This window comes from Gracilinanus agilis, chromosome 1 (assembly GCF_016433145.1).
Source record: "Gracilinanus agilis isolate LMUSP501 chromosome 1, AgileGrace, whole genome shotgun sequence".
Taxonomy (NCBI): Eukaryota; Metazoa; Chordata; class Mammalia; order Didelphimorphia; family Didelphidae; genus Gracilinanus; species Gracilinanus agilis.
Genome location: NC_058130.1, coordinates 376,908,375 through 376,931,472, shown reverse-complemented (window position 1 = coordinate 376,931,472; position 23,098 = coordinate 376,908,375). Strand labels below are relative to the sequence as shown.

General features: G+C 38.4%; 1 protein-coding gene across 1 annotated transcript; it reads left to right on the top strand.

The window, feature by feature from the left end:
• Positions 1-8,264: 8,264 nt before the first annotated feature.
• Positions 8,265-20,637, top strand: PTGER4 (prostaglandin E receptor 4). Its single transcript, XM_044657768.1, has 3 exons — positions 8,265-8,694; positions 9,267-10,186; positions 18,735-20,637. The coding sequence occupies exons 2-3, from the start codon at positions 9,311-9,313 to the stop codon at positions 19,326-19,328; spliced, it is 1,470 nt and encodes a 489-aa protein (XP_044513703.1). The 5' UTR covers positions 8,265-8,694; positions 9,267-9,310; the 3' UTR covers positions 19,329-20,637.
• The last annotated feature ends 2,461 nt before the right edge of the window (positions 20,638-23,098 follow it).

Genomic DNA, 23,098 nt, shown 5'->3' with positions numbered 1-23,098 from the left:
GTGTCCCTGGCAGTATCTAGATGATACCTTGCATAGTGCTGGCCTTGCTAGCCCAAGGCTTACTTTTTGCAGTTCCTGAATTAAAGAAGGAATTTCCTATATTTTCTATTGCTTATATTCTCATTGGTTTTCTGGGTCATTATTCAGCCTGGTGAGAACTTCAGGATTTTATTAAAGTAGGTATGTGGGAGTTGGACCAGATTCCAGTTTAGATGGCCATCTTGGCAGCAAATCAACTGCTTTCTAACTGGCCAGAGGTTAAAGGTTCCTGAATAGCCTATGCTTTACTTCCCACCAATCAGAGATTACAAGTTTTTATCTCTAAGGATCAGTCCCTGCTGGAGGTTAGTTATAATATATTGAGGATGCTATTCCAAAACAATATTAGTTGGGACAGCCTAGGGGAGTGGGAAGGGGGGAGGTCATAGCTGCAGCTAGCCAAAATTACACTCACCTTCTCTCCCTTGTTTCACTCTGAAAAGGAAAAGACATTTCTAACACATTCTAAACTGACAAACATAGATTAGGTTTCTCTATCATGTGAAAAGTCATAGTTCTAGATAGAGGGGATACAAAGACAAAAATTAAAGTTTCTACTTTTGGGCAAACTACATTCCACTGCAGAAATACTATCTGTACATTTACAAGTAAATTTAAGATAAAAATATTTTTCTAATTTCCTTTCTTCAACCTCTTCCCTTCTTACCACTGAAATTGGATTAACTGCCTATATAATCCTTAAGTGACTGGAATACTATTGCTCAATAATAATAGCTAGCATTTATATAGATGAAAAGTACTTTACACAGATCATCTCATTTTATCCTCACAACAACTGCGGTATTTAACAGAGTTTAAGTAACTTGCCTGAAATTTTGCAGCTAGTAAATATCCAAGGCTGGATTTGAATCCAGGTCTACTTCTTGATTCTAGGCACAACACTATACCTACTGAAACAAATAGCTACCTATTAACTTTTGCCTCTAAACATACTATTTCTTCTTAATCCTCTAGTTACTGACCATCAGCCCTTAATGGAAAGTCAGGCCATCTCTCTGGCTTGCCTGTCATCTTTGTTCTTCTCCAACAAAATATGAGATGTCCTTATACAGCTCAGAAACTATACCCAAAGTTGATGACGCTTTGTTCCTCCCATTCTGTTAATATCAATATGCAGAAAGAAAGATAAACAGAGAGGAGAGCACTCCCTGTAGAGTATGAGTTAAGAGTGGCATTTCACACAGTATATATTTAGACCTGAGATACAGCACTGCTATGACTGGTTTTTTGTTTCTTTGGCTGATGATTTATATGTACCTCTCCACACATTTCTTGATTTTTCCAGTGAGACACTGATATACTCAAAAGCACAGAACTGAAAGTTGGTAGTATTGAAATTTGATGCAATAACCAGATTTTACTTTTCTCAGAAATCTTCATATATTTTCTTTATGTTTATACAGTATAGCCAGAGAGCACTGAAGAAAATCTCCTTGTGACCATATGACTCATTACTTTGTTCTCCATTCTGATAAAATTCATAGAATCATAACATTTCACACTAAACCATGATTTCTATATAAATACTTTAAAATATTAAATTTTGGCAGCATTTATTTAGCATTTTCTCTTTGGATTATCTTTTGAAATTCATCTTTTTGACATTTGGAGAAAAAACTTTGACATTTTGTATAGTTCTATCACCAAATTATAGACCGTTCTGTAAAGTCCCTTATCTTTTAAAATATAAATAATAAAGCAATGTACATAAGCACTACCCAGCATAGTGAAACATAGAAACCACTAAGACCACATATGAAACAGTTTCCACGTTGTCATTTTTAGCTTTATACTGAAACTAATTTGGTCTTTGAAGAACTGATGATTTTTGTAACATCCTGAAGGGTAATCAGACCTCACTGTAGTCACTGGTTCTTTACACCCTGGGAGAAATGCATCTGGAACCCTTAGGTCACTGTTCCCACTACTATTGTCCCAAGAGCTTAAGCCAAAGCAAGCAGCTGCCAATAATGCTAGGATGGTTCCATCATAGATTTATTTATAAGGGAATTTTTTATAAGGGAAAGTGAGGTCCAAAGAGGAAAAGCAGCTTACCTAAGTTATTGTATAACAAAACAAATAGTTAAATCATCACACACTGAATTTAATCACTAAGAAAAACTCATTGGGGCTAGGGGGAAAATCTCTTCTTTTTCATCAAAGGGCTCTCTTTCTCTGGTTTTGCTTGCCTTATCTAAATAATTATCTAAATTCACATAAGTAGTCGGTTTTGTTTTGGGTTTTTTTCAGGTCATTGAAATTTTGTAAAAAATAAAAAAAAAACATTAACATTATTTATATGATTCTCATCATAATCAATCTAGAGAGTTATTATAACTTAATAGGAAAAGACCAGAAGTAGGAGGGACTCCATTATTAATTAGCTGCTTAGGCTGGGCAAGTGGCAAGTATATTGGATATGGAATCAAAAGAATTAAGTTTAAATCTCAATAATGCACTTGCTATGTATCAAAACTTGAACAAGTTACTTAATACCTCTAACCCTCAGTTTCCTCTCCTATAAATGAAAGGACTAGATTAGATCAGAGATTTTTAAACTGGGTCCATGAATTTAATTTAAAAAAATTTTCATAACAATTTCAGTGTAGTGAGAGGGAGGGAGTTGTAATTCTTTGTATTTAATTTTATACACTTAAAACCACTATTATGAGAAAGGGTCTCAGGCATAAAATATGAAACAAATACAAGGTCATGGTTATTGTTATTGAAAAGGAAGAGACCTGTATGTCTCTAGAAGTAGCTGTGATGGGGCAGCTAGGTGGCTCAGTGGATAGAGAGCCAGACCTAGAGATGGAAGACCCTGTGTTCAAATCTGCCTCAGGCACTTCATGACTATGTGACCTTGGGCAAGTCACTTAAACCCAGTTGCCTAGCCCCTGCCTTTCTTCTGTCATGGAATGGGTTCTTAGTATTGATTCTAAGATGGAAGGTAGGGGGTTTTGGACTTACTTTGGGTTTTGGTTTTGGTTTTGAAGTAGCTGTGAGGAAAGTTGTTCTAGAACAAAAAGGTGACTGGAAAGTCCTCACCCTTACAGAGGAGTTGTCCAAAGTAACAGATTAGAAAATCAACAGCAGCAACAGGAATAGAAAAGTGTGGGGGGAGGGGGAAATCAGGAAAGAACTCCAATAGAAAGTAACACAAGCTGTTTTGAAAGAAACTAGGGTTTCTGCTAGATGAGATAAGGTAAGAGTTTGTTCCAAGATAGGAGGAATCACTTGGGCAAAGGCGGAGAGGCAAGAGATTTAATGTCACATATGTGAGCAACAGCTGAAACGATCCATAAAGGGGGAATGTGAAATAAGACTAGGAAAGTTGGTAGGGGTTAGATTGTTGAAGGCTTTACATGCCAGAAGAGTATTTTGTTTTTCATCCTGGAAGTAATAGGGAACCACCAATGTTTTTCAAGGAAATATCAGCCTAAAATCATTGTTCTAGTCATACCCTTTGATCCAGCAATACCACTACTAGGTTTGTACCTTAAAGAGATAATAATGAAAAATATTTGTACAAAAATATTCATAGCTGCATACTCTTTGAGGTGGCAAAGAACTGGAAATTAAGGGGATGTCCCTCAAATGAAGAATGGCTAAACAAATTGTGATATCTGATGGTGTTGGAATACTATTGTGCTGTAAGGAATGATGAAATGGAGGATTTATATATGAACTGGAAAAACCTCCAGGAACTGATGCACAGTGAAATGAGCAGAACCAGGAGAACATTGTACACAGAAACTGAAACACTGTGGAACAATCCAATGTAATGGACTTTGCTACTCCAAGATAATTCTAAGGGACTTATGAAAAAGAACTCTATCCATACTGAGAGAAAAAAATGTGGGAGTATAAACACAGAAGAAAAACAAATGTCTTATCATTTATTTATATGGCTATATGATTGGGGGTTTTGGTTTTAAAAGATTACTCTATTGCAAAAATGAATAATATGGAAATAGGTATAAGTGATAACATTTCTATAACCCAGTGGAAGCACTTATTGGATCCAGGAGGGGGGAAGGAAGAGGAGAGGGAAAGAAAATGAATTAGGTAAACATGAAAAATATTTTTAAAATAAAATAAAATCACAGTACATTATATATGTACATTTTCTCCTGGACTCTGCACAAAAAAGAAGGCCTGGAAAATGAAAACAATTCAGAGGTAACACATTTGACACACACCAGAAAAAAGAGAGAGAGAAAAAGAAAAAGAGGAAGTGCAGAGATCAGGGGCATAACCACAAATATTCTCTTCCTCCTGTTCCCACGTGATTTCCTTACTATTATTCTCTAACCCACTGAGCAATCTGGCCAAGTATACCGTAGGCATGTATCCAAGGACATCATGCTATTTACTTCAGAAGTTTTTTTTCCTACCATTTTTTTTGTAGACATGGCCTATGATGAAAAAAGTGAGAAGGAATACAATTTGGGTAGACATGAACACGAAATTGATTAGCACTCAAATCATAGCAGGAATACATTACAAATCACCAGCTATAAGTTAACGGAGGCATCCAGACCAAGCCTGATTCATCTCACTAAGTCTTTTCCTAAGGTTCTTTTTTCCCATTCCTTAGTCTGCTTCTTTCCCTCCTTTCTGTCCTTTGCCTTGGCTCCTTCCAGATTCCTCCCATTTTGAAAAAAAAATTTTTTCTTTCCTTCCTGTTTTTTCTCCTTTGGCCCTTCAAGAGAATGGAACTAGGCTGTTGGATCTGAAAATGTCTATAGACATAGGTGGCCTTTGCTTACAGGCAAAAAGATTTCCTTTTCCCTGTTTACCTTAAAGTAATAAAAGGATCAACCAGCTGAACTATCAAATAGCCTGGTTCTTTGGCATAATACTTAAGCTTCCCTGAATGGCACTGCCAAGGAGCTATGATCCTGCTGCTAATTAACAGCACTCCTACTTATGTCCCCCTATAGTCATTTTCCTCCTGATAATGGAATATTGGCTTCAGGCAGGGCTCAGTCCTTTGCTAGAGCACTAAAAATGTGCATCTACATCAACACTTGGCAAAGAAAAGGAAAAATGTGAAGTAATAATTGAGAGTTCAAGGAAGAAAAAAAGTCACATGTACATATTAAAATTAAGTAGATTGTTCAAGGGTTTGAGATTCCCTACTGTTAGTGGAATAATCATTCCTAATTCAATTACCCACGCTAGTATATATATTTTTTACCTACAGAATATATACAATCTCTGGTGGCCAAAGAAAACTCCACTGTCCTGGCTTTCTAAATGCTAAAAACAAAAATAAAGTCACCTCCTTAAACTATCATTTTCTTAATTATAATAGCTAAGGTTTATTCAGCACTTTACAAATATTAACTCATTTCATCTTCAAAACAACCCTGGAAGGGAGGAACTATTATTACCCCCGTTTTACAGATGAGGAAACTGAGGCTGAGAGAGGTCATAATATTTGCCATGGGCCATTCAACTGTAGCAAGTGTCTAGGGCAGGATTTGTATTCAGATGTTCCTGACTCCAGGACCAACAGTCTATCCACTGCTCCACCTAGCTGCCAGCTGTGTATTTTACCATCTAGCTAAACAACTGTCAGATTGTGGCTGAAGGTTAAATTGGCAAAAGGGTTGTTTTTATCCATCTGAACCTCTACTTTAAGAATGTGGGTAGTGACTAATTTCATTACATACTTGCTTGATAGATCTTTAATTTAGTCTTTTCTTTCAAAATCATTGTTTCTTTAAAAGACATTTGGTGTAGGAAATACCATATAAGTTGTTTTCTCCAGTTGCACCTGTGATCTTCCCAAGCAGCCTGGAACCTACTATTTTAATTGATTTTAACTCAGTTTCTTCATTCTAATATTTTATTCGGTATTTAAAATGAACATTGAGTTTCAGGAGCATGTGGCAGATCATTATTTTCTCTGTCTTCCAGGATGGAAATTATAAGACCAAGAAACTATATTTATACATAATCCACAAAGCAGTGACCATGATACCTACTCCTTCCACAGTAGGGTTTTACTGACAACTGCCATGAGCACGAGGAAAGTAAAATTACTAATAGTGATGCAATATGACTAGTATGAAACACAATGGGAAATTTTCCTCTTTATTGCTGATTCTTCTGTAATACTTTTAAAAGATTGAATCAAATTCACAGAAAAGTATAAATGAAGTTGTTTTGGGACCATGAAAAACTGAACCAAGGGCATTCATTTATATCATATAGTTGAACAACAGGCATTTTCCAACCTAGAGTGCTACCAGTTGTGTGGCATTTAATAATACTATGGCTCATTTATATGTTAAAATTTTTATTAGTGCCTGCCTTTTGTGGAAAATAAGACTATTCAGATAAACTCAATTAAAAAGGCTAAAGCAGCCCAAACCTTTCATTAGTTACTTTGGAGGGAAAGCACTCCCTCTTAACTTAAATGATCTAGGTTCAAACTCCACCCCTAATAATTATTCCATGTGTGACCTTGGGTAAGTCACTTAAACACCCTGAGCCAGTTTCCTAGTCTAGAAAATGAAGAGATTAAAGTAGGCCACTTCTGAAGTTCTTTCCAATCTAGATCTATGATCCTATAATCACCACATTTGATTTCTTGATCATCCCCTGACTTTTGAAATATCTTGTGGAGTTTCTCTTGTATCTAGTTGTGAACAGATCAGAGAATCAGAGGTGGTTACAAAATATGGGAACTAAGAAAGGGCTTTTATTGAAAGGTGATTTACAGGAGCTTAAATGGGAAGTTCCCCTTCCCCGTCTTAGCTTATTTTTGGTGACTAGAATCCAAAAAGTACAGTTCTGGTTTTTAGATATGGAGTTGGAGAATCCTAAATCCACAAGAGAAAAGTGGCTTACCCCTCCCTAGCTCCCTGGAGAAACCAAATGAACTAAAAAGCAAATAAAACTAGAAGGGTAATAGGGAGAGCTGGGAGTTTTTTTGAAAAGTTAGCCCCAGAAACTAGCAGAGGAGGGCTATTCCTCCTCTCCCTTCCCCAATCATCTCTGCAACTAACCAATTTTTCTTTCCGAGAAACTGGTGGTATGAAGATCCCTACTATTAGGTTTAATGACCCAAATCCAGCCACATATTGTCTTTGTCTTTCTACGTCAGTTCTGGGTGAGAAAACCCCTGGATGTGATCAGGACAAGTCAACCCCGCGGTTAGACACAAGTACACTTCGGAGAAAACAGCCTAGTGAAGAAAGATCTTAGCATCCACAGGTCAGGTTGGTCCCCGGTGCCAGCTTTTACTGCGTCCTTTTTCATCTCGCCGTGTTCAAGGCCTTGGCTCCTTCTTCATTTAGCTACCGCTGGGACACCTTCAACTCCTTTTATGGTGTAGGGATGCCAATGCACCCTCCCATCACCAGCCTGACACCCTTTGCCTCCCGGGCATATCTCCCTGAACTATCCTAATCTGCACTCCCTGAAACTTCGGGAGGACAAACATATTCTAAAAAGCTGCCTTCCTTTTCTACCCTGTAAAAAAAGTATTCGGAAAATAGTATACTTGAGAGTAGGGAGGCATCTACCGGAGTTGCTCCTCTCTCCCGCCACCTCGACCCGGGAAAAAAAGAGAGGAAACAGGCAAAGAAAGCACTTAGGGTGGGAGAGAGAAAGGAGCTTCCCTCCTGCTGTGCATCCTTGGGCTACCGTGACGACCACAAGCGGATGATAATTCGGCTGCTGCTGTGCAAGCTACCTTCCTTCCAACCGGAGGACAAGGTACAGGAAGCTGCCACTCTGTGGGTACGAGGGTTGCCTGCTGATAACAGCGGAGAGGAGGCAAGCAGGAGACTAAGTCAGCCTCGGTCCTAGGACGTTAACCCCGCCCACAGAAGCCCTAGGGACCCGAACACCCCACCCCCACCCCAGCCCCTGCCTGCGCTCAGCTGCGGGGGAACCTAGAGTCTGGCTGCGGAGGTGGGGGTGCTGATCCCTCCTTCTATCCTCCTTCCGGGCCAATAGCTGGATGAGTGGTGCGTTGTAGGTCCCCGCCCCCTCCAGGGAAACTTGGAGGAGGAGAAAACTTTGTGCAGAGGTCTAAAGGAGCTTGACTGCTGCACATGCCCTGAGAGAGCGCAGGAAGATGAACCGATTCAGGTCCGAGCTCCACCAAGAGAGGATCCCGAGAGATCCCCAAGACGTAGGAAGTTCTTGCCGCCCCAGCCGCCGGCCCCGATAGCCATCCTCGGCCGGGCAGCTGGGAGACCTAGGACCACCTGTGTGCACCTGTGGGACGGGCTCTTGAGTGCTGGTGCCTACCTACGTGTTCCCCAGAGTGTCAAAGGACCTTCCTGTTCTAGCTAGTTAAGAAGGCGGCGTAGCCCCTAATTTGGGGGAAATCCTCAAAAATTCAAACCCCGGACAAAGTTCACTCACCCACCTCCCCCTGAGCATCCCACTCTCCTCCTCTTTCTTGATTCCCCTAAATCAAAGTCAGGCTTGAGCTGACTTTTAGTCTCGAAAGCAGACGGGCAGAAGAAACTCGAACCCGGACTCGGGAAGAAAAGCTTGGCAAAGCTCCACACTAAGGGGACGCAAGAGACCGTGAGGTGAGGGGAAAGTGTTTCAACAGGAACTAAGGGTGCCGAGGAACCTCTGCTGACTTTAAGGCCGCCGCAGGTGAGAGCTGGGGAGTGCGGGGCACTGAGGAGGGGGGAGGGGAAAGGAAGGACCTGGGAGTGTAGTTTTGACATCAGGTGAGGTGCTTCTTTAGGTTGGGAGCGGGAACGGGCCACAGAGCCAATTCGGCGACTTTAATATTTCTCTTCAAAAGAGAGCCCTTAATTAACTTATTTTTAAAACGAGTATTGTTAAATAGAACCAAGTCCGGTGCACTACCGCCTTCCTCCTTGCCTCGGGTCCTAGTTTTCCTACTAGCTGAGGGAAAAGAGGAGTGTGATATGAAGGGGTAGGGAAAGATGGAGGGAGGGAGAAGAGAAAAAGGAAAGTATACCTTTAAAAAACATATCAAAAGCTTATATCTTTCGTTCTGAGTTACTGGTTATGCCTGTAGATTTCTGTCTTCATGAAACGTGATTATTATCCGCATGACTTATAATATGCTTTTATTTATTATATATTTATTATATATAATGTGTGTAAGCTGAGCCTTAGAGAAAATAAAATACAATGCTGCTAATGTTCGTTTCTTCTCTCCCTATTGCTCACATTTTTTTTTAAATCTCTCTCAGTCACAGGCTTTCAGCCCAGAGCTCTGTCCCCTTTAGCCATCGCCATGTCCTCCCCTGCGAACGTCTCTGCCATTGTGGCACCCGGGAACCAGCCGGGTCATCTCCCTCCCGTGACAATTCCAGCGGTGATGTTCATCTTCGGCGTGGTGGGCAACCTGATAGCTATTGTGGTGCTGTGCAAATCTCGAAAGGAGCAAAAAGAGACGACCTTCTACACGTTGGTCTGCGGCCTGGCAGTCACCGATCTGCTGGGCACATCGCTGGTCAGCCCGGTCACCATTGCTACCTATGTGAAGGGAGAGTGGCCCGGGGGCGAGGGGTTGTGTGAATACAGTACCTTCATCCTTCTCTTCTTCGGCCTCTCCGGCCTCAGCATCATTTGCGCCATGAGCATCGAACGCTACCTGGCCATCAACCACGCCTACTTTTATAGCCACTACGTGGACAAGAAGCTGGCCGGTCTCACGCTCTTTGCAGTTTATGTCTCCAACGTGCTCTTCTGCGCCCTGCCCAGCATGGGGCTCGGGAGCTCCACGCGTCAATTCCCTTACACTTGGTGCTTCATAGATTGGCGCACCAACGTGACCACTCACGCCGCCTTCTCCTACATGTATGCTGGCTTTAGCTCCTTCCTCATCCTCGTTACGGTCCTCTGTAACGTGCTGGTCTGCATGGCCCTCATCCGAATGCACCGACAGTTCGTGCGTCGTACGTCGCTGGGCACTGACAGCCACCACCATGCTGCGGCTGCAGTGGTCTCCGCTGCCTCCTCCAGCCTGGCCTCCTGCTCCGCTGTCCCTAGGCTCAGTGATTTTCGTAGACGCAGAAGCTTCCGCCGAATTGCTGGGGCAGAGATCCAGATGGTCATCTTACTCATTGCAACGTCTTTGGTGGTGCTCATCTGCTCCATCCCTCTCGTGGTGAGTTAGCCAGAATTCTACTGGCTTAGCATCCTGGAATGTCCGAACTGGAAGGGAACAGCTAGCCAAAATCACTCCTTTTACAAGTCAGGAAGCCTGTTCAGAGACTGTAAACTCGAAACTAGGCCTCCTTTCTCTCATTCTAGTGCTCTTGCTATATCACCTAGCTTCAGTTAGTTTAATTTCACCCGGCTCATGGCCTCTCCCCTTTATTTGTTCCTTTCCTTTGGCAGGTATCTTATTTCTATTGTTTTATCATCTCAGCACCTCGGAGGTTTACATGTGTTCCAATCCCCCTTGAATCAGTTGCACCCTTGTTTTATACCTCTTCGTAGTGAACTAACTCTGCCTGCAAGGCTTTGAAGAAGCTTTTCTACTTCTTTTTTCTTTCTTTTATTTTTTTCCTTTCTTCATCTTGACCAGCTTCCTATCTTTTGCTGTCTTCCTGCCTTACTGTGCTGAAAAATACCCTACTCCCTCCTATTGTCAGATGTGAAGAATGCCCTAGGATGCTCTCTTCCCTTATCCTTTTCTTTTCCCACAGTGTTAGGATATAACCTGAGCTAGGTGATAGTTTAAAGATGGGATTTTTAAAAGAGGACTTTTGAATAAAAATCATAAATAACTAATTTTGAGCTTGAAGAAGACTTGATAGCTTCCTAGATTATCTGTAGTTCAACAGAGAGAAAAGAAATAGACTCAGAGACCTGTATCCTCCACAGAGAGTCAATACTCAAACTTGGGGCTCTTAACTGCCAATCTAGTACCATTTCTACTGCACCCCATTTTTTTACAGAGAAAATTCCCTTAAATTTTCATGAGGAACATATTTCAGCACTAATGCAAAACTGATCATTCATGGGGGCAGCTAGGTGGCTCAGTGGATTGAGAGCCAGGCTTGGAGATGGGAGGTCCTAGGTTCAAATCTAGCCTCAGACACTTTCTAGCTGTGTGACCCTGGGCAAGTCACTTGACCCTGATTGCCTAGCCCTTACCACTCTTTCTGCCTCGGAACCAATACACAGTATTGATTCCAAGAGGGAAGGTAAGGGTTTAAAAAAAAAAACTGATCATTCATATACATTTGTGATCATTCACATACATCTTCCTTCACAGAACAAGTATGATTCTGCCACCCTTTGAGAATCCTATTGGGTTTTGGAATACCCTATTCTTAAGAGAACAGGCTTGATTTTGTTTTATTATACCATAAATTATTTTTTATCATACTCACCTAAACAGATGTAGATTACATATAGACCTGTGGTTTCACTCATATAGCGAATCCTTCCCAGTTGAAGAAATTCCCTCCACAGATTCTCTGCAACTTAGAATCTTGAAGAGTTGCCTGGAGAGCACTGGGAGGTTTTATCATTGCTTATCAGAAGCAATACTTGAACCTAAATCTTTCTGATTTTGAAGCTCTCTCGCTTATTGTTGTGCCATGTGACCTCTTTTAGATGTAGATTAAGTCAGGAAAGCTAACACTAAACCACAGAACTGATACCTTTTAAAAAATAATTTGTCATCCCACCAATGCTGTATTCAGTTCTTCACAGTTGAAAATTCTCCATCAGTTCACTCACTAGACAAGTCAGTTCTTCCTTGCACTGGTTGGGATATAGATAATAAAGTTGTTATTATTTGCCACCAACCACTTAGGGATCTTGATTGTTAAAAACAGAGTGTGAGGTAAGGGTGAATGTCAATGAAAGTGACTTATGGGTGGATGGGAGCCAGCTTACAGTAGCATCTTGCCAGAGTATATAAACAGAAGCACAAAATATGACCAAAAGAGTTTAGGAGCTAATATAATCTTCAGAGCCAATTCACTTTTTCTATATAAATATATTTTACTTTCCTTAACAGTAGCATGGAATGAAGTAAGATTTTGTAAGTGACAAGTTTACTGCTGCTGGAGCTGAATTTCTTTGGTCTTTCCTCTTGGCTTCTCAGTCTAATAAATGACAATGTGAATAGTTGTTATTTATAGAACATCTACTTTGAGAAGTAAGAACCAGAAAGTTAAACAACATGTAACTCAAAAATGTTTTTGTGGTTGTGCTAAAAAGACATCTGTGCAAAGAGAAGTGGCTTCCATAAGAAAAAATGTCTTCTTCCAAGATCTGAAAAGGTCTAAAAAGAACAAATCACTTTAATGGACAAATTAAGCTTCAGACTCATTTCTGATGAAAGTTCTTATGATTGTTTGAAATAACAGGGAAAGAACTCAGAAAAAAAAATAGTCTAACTAACAAGCTACAAGTTCACTTAGAGAGCTCTCCATCTTATAAAAGATTTTTTTAAAATAAGATAAGCATTGAAATACCTTTTTAAGAAATCTAGGCTTTATCTTTTTACCTTTAAAAAGACAATAATGAGAAGTAATAGGTTTTGTTTATATTCATAATAAAAATGAGAAACATAAGTCGAAAAGAAAATGAAAAAGTTGAATCAAAATTAACTATTTTGAGCACTCTAAAATTATTACAGTATAAGGTTATGTACTGCTTGGCCGGTTTGTGAATATATGTAAATGAGCCAAGGAATAATCCAAAAGTGAATTATCATTAAGACTAAGCTTGGATTACAGAGAAACCAGTAAACTAGACCTGTGTTATCTAAGGGACAGATTCTTCAAATCATTTAAATCTAGCACTTAATGGTGATGGACAGCAAAAAGTTTACTTGATTTCCAAAAAACTATGACAAAATTAACCATGGGAACAAAAAGCTATGAAATAAAAGCCAAATTTTGCCTTGTTTTGAAAAATTTAAAAACCAGAAAAGAGCAATAATGATAGTTTACAAACCATAATCTCATTTGCTAGCATACTAATAAGGAACTGTTCCTGTTCAGGAGAATGGTTAGAAGTTATTCCAGAATTTAGTTAAGTCTTAGAAGGCATTTTTATCTGGATAACAAATTGAAATTTCCCTATTGAACTAATCTATAAGCATAAAAATTCTACCTTTTGAGATACTCTAAAAGGATAATAGAATAAATTGGTTGTTTATGGATTCTTGAAGGGATTCAAGTGGAAAATTTAATGAATTGAATGTGCAGAATCCTCTCAAGAAAGTTATAAAGATTTAAAAACAAATAGTGGGGATGATACAGTTATGATCATTTGATCCATTCTTCCATTTAGACCCAATTTCAAAACCCAGGAAGATCTGAAGAATTGCTATCTCTACTATTGGGATAAACAAAAGGGAATGTACACTCTAGAAGGCTGTGGAGAGAACTGCCACCAAAGGTTGCTTAAATGCAGTAGCTAGATCAATTTCTGGCTTCTCATGTTTGTAGCTCTCTAAGCAAAGATAATCACTATAATCAAATATCATGCTTCAGGGAATGAGCCAATTTGCTTCAGGACTTGGAAAGCATTTTTTCTTCCTCCATGCACAATTAGTCAAATGTGAGGTAGTTATTTTGCTTTGTTTTGTTTTTTTTTTTAACATTACTCCAAGTTATAGAAGAATCTATTTCACTATTAAAAGGAGGCTAGGAGAATTAGGCAAAAGTAACAGCTCTGGCTTTGTGTGTCCTTAATCTGGAAAGTAACTGGCCATGGGGTTGTTTGTTTTTGTCTTTTGTTTTTTGCCTACTTTAAAATCAATTGTCTCTATAAAGCCTTTGTGATTAGGAGAGGTTTGTGAAGACAGATGAAAACCAGGTAAAAGAATACTTTTTTGTTTTTAGTAGGTGTACTGTAAAGAGAGCAACAAAATGCCCTGGGTGGCATTTCAGACTACTTAGACAGTGTAGGTTTAGGTAAACAAGTAACACAAGGACAGGCTTTTGATGCCATTAAAGCAGAACCTGAAATGTTTTATTTTTCAAGTTTATTATCTCAACTTTAAACATAGCACATTTTAAAACTGACAGTAAGCCTCCTGGTGTGTATATTTATATATTACTACATCTCCATGACTAAAATGAAGACACACAGACTACTATATTTGAATATTAGAACACAAAGCCACTCTATTAGAGTCGCAATACTCTCTTTTCTACAATTTTCTTTTCCATGGCTGATTTTTCCCCCTCACTAAAGAATCTGAAGCATTAGATGGGTTTTGCTTTAAAAAGTAGTTAAGTAGATTAATTCACCTACTAGAGACCAAACTTAGCTTTATTAACTATCTCCCTCACATCTTAACTTTCTTCCTTATTGGGAAAGTCCATCGTTCATAGTAGTTACTTTATCACAGTGGCATGCTTGCTACTGATTTGATAACTTTCTGGTAGTTTTCTACCCGCAGAGGTAAATTTGTTTTTCCGGATGATACCATACATTTGTGTTGTGTATTAGTGTTTTTCGAGAGCTTTTGCCATCCATTCTCTCTTTAGCTTTAGCAAGCATATTATTTCCATTGTTTTGTCACCTCAGAATCAAAGGCTTAGACTTCTATACTGATTCCATACAAACTCAGGTCTTGGACATATTACAATCCCCTTTGAATTGTTTTCACCCTTATTTTATACTTCTTCACACAAACCTCACTACAGATAATTTTTTTAAACCCAGGGACAGTTCTAGGAAAGGACAAAAACTAGGCAAACAGTTAATTGACTTACCCAAGGTTATATAGCTAGGAAGTATATGAGGTCAGATTTGTACTCAGGTCCTTCAGATGCCAAGCTTGGTGCTCTAACCACTGTGCCACATACTTGCCCCCCAACCACAGGTATTATTCATCTCACCTTACAGACCAAGGGAATAGGAATTTAGAATGGCTAAGCAGTGTGCCACCAGTTAGTGACAGTCAGACTAGGATACCTGAACCCTGATCTTGTGACTCTTAATCCAAGGGTCTTTTTGTATCACCCCATGACATTTCTGTCAACTCTTTTGTTAACAAGTACTTCCTAAGACATACTGATCATAATGCTATGGTCTGCATTGTTCCAGTGTTAAGGTAATAATTTTGTTTAAAAGTATTTTTATATGAAAATAATCTTTTTTTTCAGGAACTTCAGGAACAACTGGGTCAGTTTTTACCTTTTCACAAGGTTGCTAGCTAGCTGGGCACACACAACCAATTTTATGCTCTTCAAGTAAAACAGGTACCATGGTACAGGTCATGTTCAATCGCTGAAAATCATAATCTCTTTGCTAGGTTATCGAATCAGTTTAATTGGAATGTCGGCATCCTTTCTCAGTGCACACTGGTTCAAACATCCTTTGCTTGTACAAAGTTTCAAAAACATGAGCTTCCTGTCGAAATGACGCTCTTAAGGTTGGATGATAGGTTGTTTGTGTTCTTTTTTTAACCTAAATTATTCAAGATTTTTTTTCCTTACTCAGATGCTGTTTTATCAGTAGTGCACCTTCCCAACAATGAAAATTGCCTGAACATGTTTATACCATGTTACATCTAGGCCCTGTCAAACAGGAATTTCAGAAAAATGCTCTCAATGTTCTCACATAAATTGGATTGCTTCTCCGGATGTATTCCTTCTGATACAGACTTTCTACCCTCTGGGGAAAGCAGATCAAGTAGCCATGATAATGTATTTATATAAAATACTATCAATGCTGTATCTTGAAATAAAGTCTCCATGGAAAAAAGTTGGCATAGAAATTTCAACATCAGCTTTGAAAGAGCCCTGTTAGCTACTCCCTAGAGAACACCCCCTTCCACTTTGATTGGTTTAACCATTTTTACTTTTTTTTACCAAATTTTTATCACAAAAGATTCAAATAGGAAATGGTCTTCTTAACCTGACTGTCATCTCTCCATGCCCTTCAAGCACCCTGCAAACAGACATTCGTTCTGGAGGAAGGAGGAAAAAGTGGCTGAAAGCACATTACTGCTGTAGTTTGACTGCTAGATAAATAAAAACACAGAAATGTTACTCTCCTGGCCTGTAGTAATCCAAGTCAGTGGTGAAAGGAAGCTGTGTTCAGTGAGTTAGTGCTACCCACTTGACTTCCTAGACATCCCCATTTCTCTAAGATACGGCAGTAAATTTCGAAAGAGAACCGTGTTCTTTAACACCTTCTTCTCTACTGTGGATTTTCCAAGAATTTGTCTTTTTCAGTAGTTGCTTGAGGTGAAAGGGGAAGGGGGGCTAGCAGTATCTGTCCGTCCAATGGCTACACTCTTCTCTAAATACAGAGTTTACATTTAATGAAAGCAAAGTCTTCAGAGTTTCAGAACCTTTAGTTCCTTACTTAGAAACTGAAAATCTAAGGCATGATTCTTTAAGATAACTGGAGTAGCCCTGCCACCTAGTGGCATAATTCTCCAATCTTGTTAATAACCTACAGATTTACCATACTGTACCATACACTAAAAAACTTTTTTTTTAAATTCAGATATAGTATTTATATTCCTTATAGGTAATAAATATATAGGCAAATATATGAATAAGGCTATAAGTCTCAACAAGTAGGAATAAATGTGATATTTGTGTTTTCTGTCAAGAGTTTCACTAAGATAACATCTATACTTTAAAAAATAAATAGGGGGGGCAGCTGGGTAGCTCAGTGGATTGAGAGCCAGGCCTAGAGACAAGAGGTCCTAGGTTCAAATCCGGCCTCAGACACTTCCCAGCTGTGTGACCCTGGGCAAGTCACTTGACCCCCATTGCCTACCCTTACCACTCTTCCACCTATAAGTCAATACACAGAAATTAAGGGTTTAAAATAAATAAATAAATACATACATACATACATACATAAATGAATAAATAAATAAATAAATAAATAAATAGGAACAGCTAGATGGCACAGTGGATAGAGCACAAGGCCCGGAGTAGAAGGACTTGGGTTCAAATTTGGACTCAGACACTTCCTAGCTGTGTGTCCCTGAGCAAGTCACTTTGCCCTTCTATGTTAGAATTGTTACACAGAAAGCAAGAGTTTAAAAGATGATAGATCAGAGACAAGACGGATGGACAGACAGAAGGTTGGAGAGAGAGAGAGAGAGAGAGAGAGAGAGAGAGAGAGAGAGAGAAATAGACAGAGAAATAGACAGATAAGATAGGTAAAGACATATTTTCATCAATATGCTCCCTTGGGGACAGGTGGTTAGAAAGAACTCTCTCCATTGATTATAAGCTCATTTGGATTTTAGTCTTAGTGATTACCTAGTACTTGTTGCTCTTCAATCATAGAATTCATACTAAAACAGAAGGTGAAGACTTAAAATATAGATCGATATGGATAGTTACCAGATCTAGAAAAAACAATGACCAGGCTAAAGACATTTCTGAGGGTTTTCTAAAAAGTAACTACACAACCTTGAGAATGAATTACAGTTATTATGTCATAGTGACTGAAATTGCATGTAAAATACAGGTTCATCTCATTCACTGACATAACTGAGCAATAAGTGATTTTTTATTTAATTTTGCCAAAATGCTTTTATCTTAATAACTTTGTGCAAATCTTTTTTAAATGTATCTGCCCACTTCCCCATCTTCTTAAGCAGAGGATCAAACCTCATTTAATGCTTGTTTTATGATTCGGGGTCATCATTATAAAAACAAGTTATAATATTGTTCAATCTGCCATCGGATAGGCAATAATAGCTTCCTTAGTTACTGAAAGCAAATTGTGGTTTTTTAAGTTCTTATGTTTACTTTTTGTAGGTTTTGCCGTTTTCTCCATTATTCACTGTTAATTCCTTTTTTTCAGTGTACCTTCCTCTAATATCTCTTCTTCCAGCTTCTACTTTGCCGCTTATAATCTGTTCTAACCTGGGGAAATAACCAAAGAAATTTGTTAAAAACCATCCCTTGCATATGAGTAAATAGGCAGAGAGTAAGCACATGACATATTGTGACTTTTGAAACATTGGCTATTAAGAATTTCTTGAAAATATTTATAATTAGATTGTGAGTATTCCTGATAGGCCCAGTCACTTTTGAAGGAAAAAAATACAAAATTCCTCTAGTCATATTGGGTGCTGGGATAACTAGATAGTCTCTGTGTGAAAATAGTTAAAAAAAAAAATCTCCATGAGCCATCCTCGTCATTCAGAAAGCAGCTGCCTAGCTGATTAGTTCCAGTAAAGCTGCATTTAGAAGGATTAAATAGTTTCCTTGCCATTCCAGGCTTGAAAATTACAGCAGCCATTTCTAAACTTTATTAAAAAAAAAAAAAAAAGGCAACTCTAGGTTTGCCTGTGAAGACTTGCATTTAAAACATACAGCAATGAGAAGGGAGGCCAGTGGTAGGAAAGACCTCAAGTTTCAGTAGTGGTAAAAATGTGGAATGTGGGTGGGCCTCAACCACGTATAGACAGTAATATGATAGAAGTAAAAGATAAATGATTTAGCAAGAGTTTCCATGCACCAAACACCAAATCCAGAAAAGATGGAATTTTAATTTCTTAGCTAAAAGGCAACAGTGCCAAAATTTGGCTGTGGTATCCATTCTTATTCCTCATTTTACAAACTGGGTTCCCGGAGTTTTTGCTGGAACCTTTTGCTTTCCTCTTGCTACAATCTGCCGTGACTTAGCTAAGCTTTTTTTTTTAAGTGTTTTTCTCTGGATTTAATTTAAGTTTTGGGTCTATCTCCTTATTTTAGGTACGTGTCTTTGTGAACCAGCTATACCAACCAGAAATTGAGAAAGATATCAGCAAGAACCTTGACCTGCAGGCTATCCGAATTGCTTCAGTGAACCCTATTCTAGACCCTTGGATCTACATCCTTCTCCGAAAAACAGTGCTCAGTAAAGCAATAGAGAAAATCAAATGCCTTTTTTGTCGCATTGGTGGGGGTCACAGAGAACGATCAGGGGGCAACTTTAACTGCACAGAAGGCCACAGGACATCTGCTATGTCCAGCCACTCAAGGTCGTTCATTTCCCGGGAGTTGAAGGAGATCAGCAGCACCTCCCAGACTCTCCTTTATATGCCAGAACTCAGTGAATCTGGCATTGGTGGTCGTAATTTGTTGCCAGGAGCTGGGCCTGGGCTACCCCCATCAGATACCACCTCGCTAAGGACTATGCGGAGCTCAGAGACTTCAGATTCCTCCCAGGGGCAAGACTCAGAGAGTGTGATATTGGTGGATGAAGCTGGTGGAAACAGTAGGGTAGCAGGACCTGCACATAAGGGAGGCTCCCTGCAAGTCACTTTCCCTAATGAAATATTAAACTTTTCAGAAAAGTGTATATAGTGGGTATAGAATAAATAACCATGCTGTTTCCAGGTCCAGTGTACTAGACACATCCAAGAGGGATTTGGTCGGGCTCTGAAGGGCTGTTTTTGTCTTGCCACCCTCTCCAGAGCAAAGCACCCACTCCTGACTATTGATCAGGTATGTCCCTCGGACGCCAGACACTCAGTGCCGTGGCTGTGACGTGTCCGTGACCTAGGATCGCTCCTAGGACTTGATGTCTGGAAGAATCCACTCGTTGCCACACTCAAGATGGTAGATGTTATTCCTTTGGTATCAGGAAGTTAATATCTGACACTGAGCAATGGGTCAGATCCTAAGAAGGCTCTGTTCAGATAAAATACAAGGACTGTTTGGTAGACGATTTCAGTGTCTCTCTAAAGCATGAAAATGTGAATTTTTATTGCTGTATATATCATGATTGAAAGTATTTAAAGTATTTTCTTCTCCATGAGAAGGTTTTATTATTAATACAAGGTATGATGGAAGAATTGCATACACTTTCCTCCCAATATTACCTGCTGATGTTATAGATGCTACAGGTGTATGATTTATTTTTCTCAAGGCACGTTCAGGCCAAGCTGTGATTGGTTGATTGATGGAACCAGTAGATCTGAAATTTTAATGAGAACTTTTAGTAGTATCAGATGAGTAAAAAAAAAAAAAAAAGTAGTGATTGGGCTATAATTTTCTAATTCTAAGTTCTAAAAGTTCTTTCCAAAGTATGTACTATACATATTAAAAGACAGAGAGAAAGGTATGTTTGTCCTTCAAAGGAAATCATTCTTTTAGAAGAACCAAATATGCTGGCAAATATTTCCCCTTTAAGTCCCCACTGACACACTGATTTTAGTAATGTGCTATGAATCTACATGTCTTTAAATGAATAACTCCCCAACTGAAGTGTATAATGTTAAAAAAAATTCAGGTCTCTTGTTTTTATTTTTCCATCAAAATGATATGTATATATTTTCACCTAGTTGCCGGAAAAAATCTATGACATTCATTAAGTTTTGAGTGGAAAATGAGTCACATCATTTAAGAAAATTCCTATTTGCCATATGTGGAAGGATTGGAAGATTTGGATTTCCACAAGGCAGACATGGAAGTATAATTGTATAAGGATTGCAGAATGAGGTTCTTTCAGAATCCACTTATAACAACTTATTATATCACACATTAATCCTGTACAGAAATTTGGAGGAACCTTTTTTCAAAGAAATATTAAGCATGTTCTGTTGCCTAAAGTGTTTTGTGAATTGCTTTATTGTAATTAAATTCTGAGCCTCTTATTGGTACTGTTTGAGAAGTTGTTGTGCCTGGTGAAATTATTTTGGCGATCACAATAAAAAAGAACACTCAGTCAAATGTGAATTCTCCAGTTTTGAAAGGCTTATATAACTTTAGAACTGAATCATGCAGTTCACCACTTTCAAAGCTATTTGGGTCCTTCATCAATGAAAGTTCTTTTGTCCTATAAAGTAAATATCAGGACCCATAGACATCTAAGATGTTCCTTGCAAGTTTTAGCATACTCCCAAGAGTCTCTACAAATCAATTTGTGTGGAAGCAGCATTGATGTAGTGGGAAAAGCCCTGAAAAGGAAATATAGATTTGGACAAGTCCCTTCAAGTCACCGAGTCTCACTTTCCTCATCAAAAAAATGAATGGTTTTATTGGATGAATGAACTCTGAGTTCTCTTCCAGCTTGGAAATCCTATATTTCTCTTCCTACAATAGAAAACAACATGGCTATGCCCATGTTTAACATGAGTTCATATACACAAAATATAAATGCCTTTCTGTAAAAGGCAAACTCTGTAAACACATTTCTTAATCATTATTTCCTATCTAATCAAGAGCAGCAATCCAAAAATTCTCAGACATACTCCATAAATGAGGTATTAAAACGTCTCTGAGTTCTTGAAGTGAATAAACTGCCCTCTATTAGGAATGGGAGACCAAAAGTTTAGTAAAGCATGACCTCATAAACCTCATAAACCATATAACATGAAGTAATTTAAAAACACTAGAATATGCTTATATAAATCCTGGATACATGTCAAAAGCACAATCATGAAAGCTTAGACACATAATACCTTCCAATTTGTCAATCTAATAAAAGGCTCAAAGGATATACTTTCGAGCACTATCTTAAGTTAACAAGAAATATGAACATTAATTACTTCTGAAAATATTGTAACTCCTCTAGACCCAAGTGAGGCCATGCCTGTATATGAGCAAATACTGCTAATATTCATTTTAAATGAACAAAACAAAAACATCAAGTTACTCTTTATCCATCTTTTGTGCCCAGAAAATATTTTGTTCAAAACAAGCAGTAGTTTCATATCCTTTAGGGAAAAGTTTCTAAGGAATATGTCATTTTAATATGTCTTTCCATTTTTAATTGATGACATTTTAAATAATAATTTATTTATAGAGATTTCAAAGTTTATGTAGTGCTTTCCTCACCTCACAACAACTCAGCAAATCAGGTAGTGGAAACATTATCTCCATTTAGTAGACAAAGATACCAATGTCGAGAGGTTGAGGCATTTGCTCATGGCCACACAACTTGTGTGTTAAGAATTGAGGGTTAAATTTTAGTTTCCTAACCCAAATTTCAGTCCTCTTACCATTGTATCATCTAAAACACTACTTTAACTGTTCACTCTAGTGATATTTATTCATATGTTTCAGACATTGTTTTCTTTCAGAAAAAAAAAAAAAAGAAATAGCAGGTATCACCCACCGAGTAGTTCTGATGGTCTGTTTCTGGAGTGGACCATGTATATAAATGGTAAGTAAAATGACAACCTGAAATGCGAAGGCCTGGTCCATGTAGAGAGCACTAGATAGAACAGGGTGTGGATTTTAAGTCATTCTCTATTCTTGAGAAAGCTGATTCAAACTAACAAATTATTTTTAATCTCTTCTTTATCTTTAAAGCTCAAATCAACATCACCATTTCTTGATGAATACAAAAATAACCCTACAAGAATTGTCAAGAATGTTAAAACTTAGAATGAATAGAAGTTGGTGAGGAAAGCTTAGGACAGTTAAAAGGAGAATGAGGACTTAGCTCAACTGGGAAAATGAGAAAGATCAAAGAAGGAACAGGACCACTATTGGATAGTTGGGAAGATGATATCTGTCAACAGAGAACTCGGGTATTCAATTTTTATTTTGTTTCAGTTTTGTCTCCCAAGGAAGATAGGGGGAAAGTGGGGCCTGGAGAGGTCAGAACAAAAATGATTAATACCAAAGGATACATAAAATCAGAAGCCAGAAAGCATCTAGGCGCATTTGATGAATTCAAGTCAGCTGGCCCTGATGAACTACATTCTCAAGTCTGAAAAATTGTCTCCATTATTATTTATGACATTTAAATATTTAAATTTAATTACTTAAACATTTAAAATTTAAAAATACTTAGTGATATTTAAAAGTAAGACCACTAAAAATAGAAAAGATGGAAAAGTATTGAAAAAGGGAAATTGTGATTTTCCAAAAAAAAGGAATAGAAACTGCAAGGTGTAGGCCTGCTTGTCCCTGATTCCAGATAAAATTCCAGACACCCTTCTGTTGTGTACTTAATGTAGATGTTTCCTATTATCCATGATGATACTTTTAATGGGCTGCTAAGCCAGAACTCAGTGAACATACTAAAGAGACAGTCTCTGATCCTAGTGTATCTCCTTGGCAGCTTTAAGATATAAGAAAGGGGGCAGCTGGGTAGCTCAATGGATGGAGAGCCAGGCCTAGAG

Coding starts and splice junctions, on each gene's coding strand:
- PTGER4 (XM_044657768.1), top strand. CDS start 9,311: ATGTCCTCCCCTGCGAACGTCTCTGCCATTGTGGCACCCGGGAACCAG. Junction 10,187..18,734: donor TCTGCTCCATCCCTCTCGTG/GTGAGTTAGCCA, acceptor TCCTTATTTTAG/GTACGTGTCTTTGTGAACCA.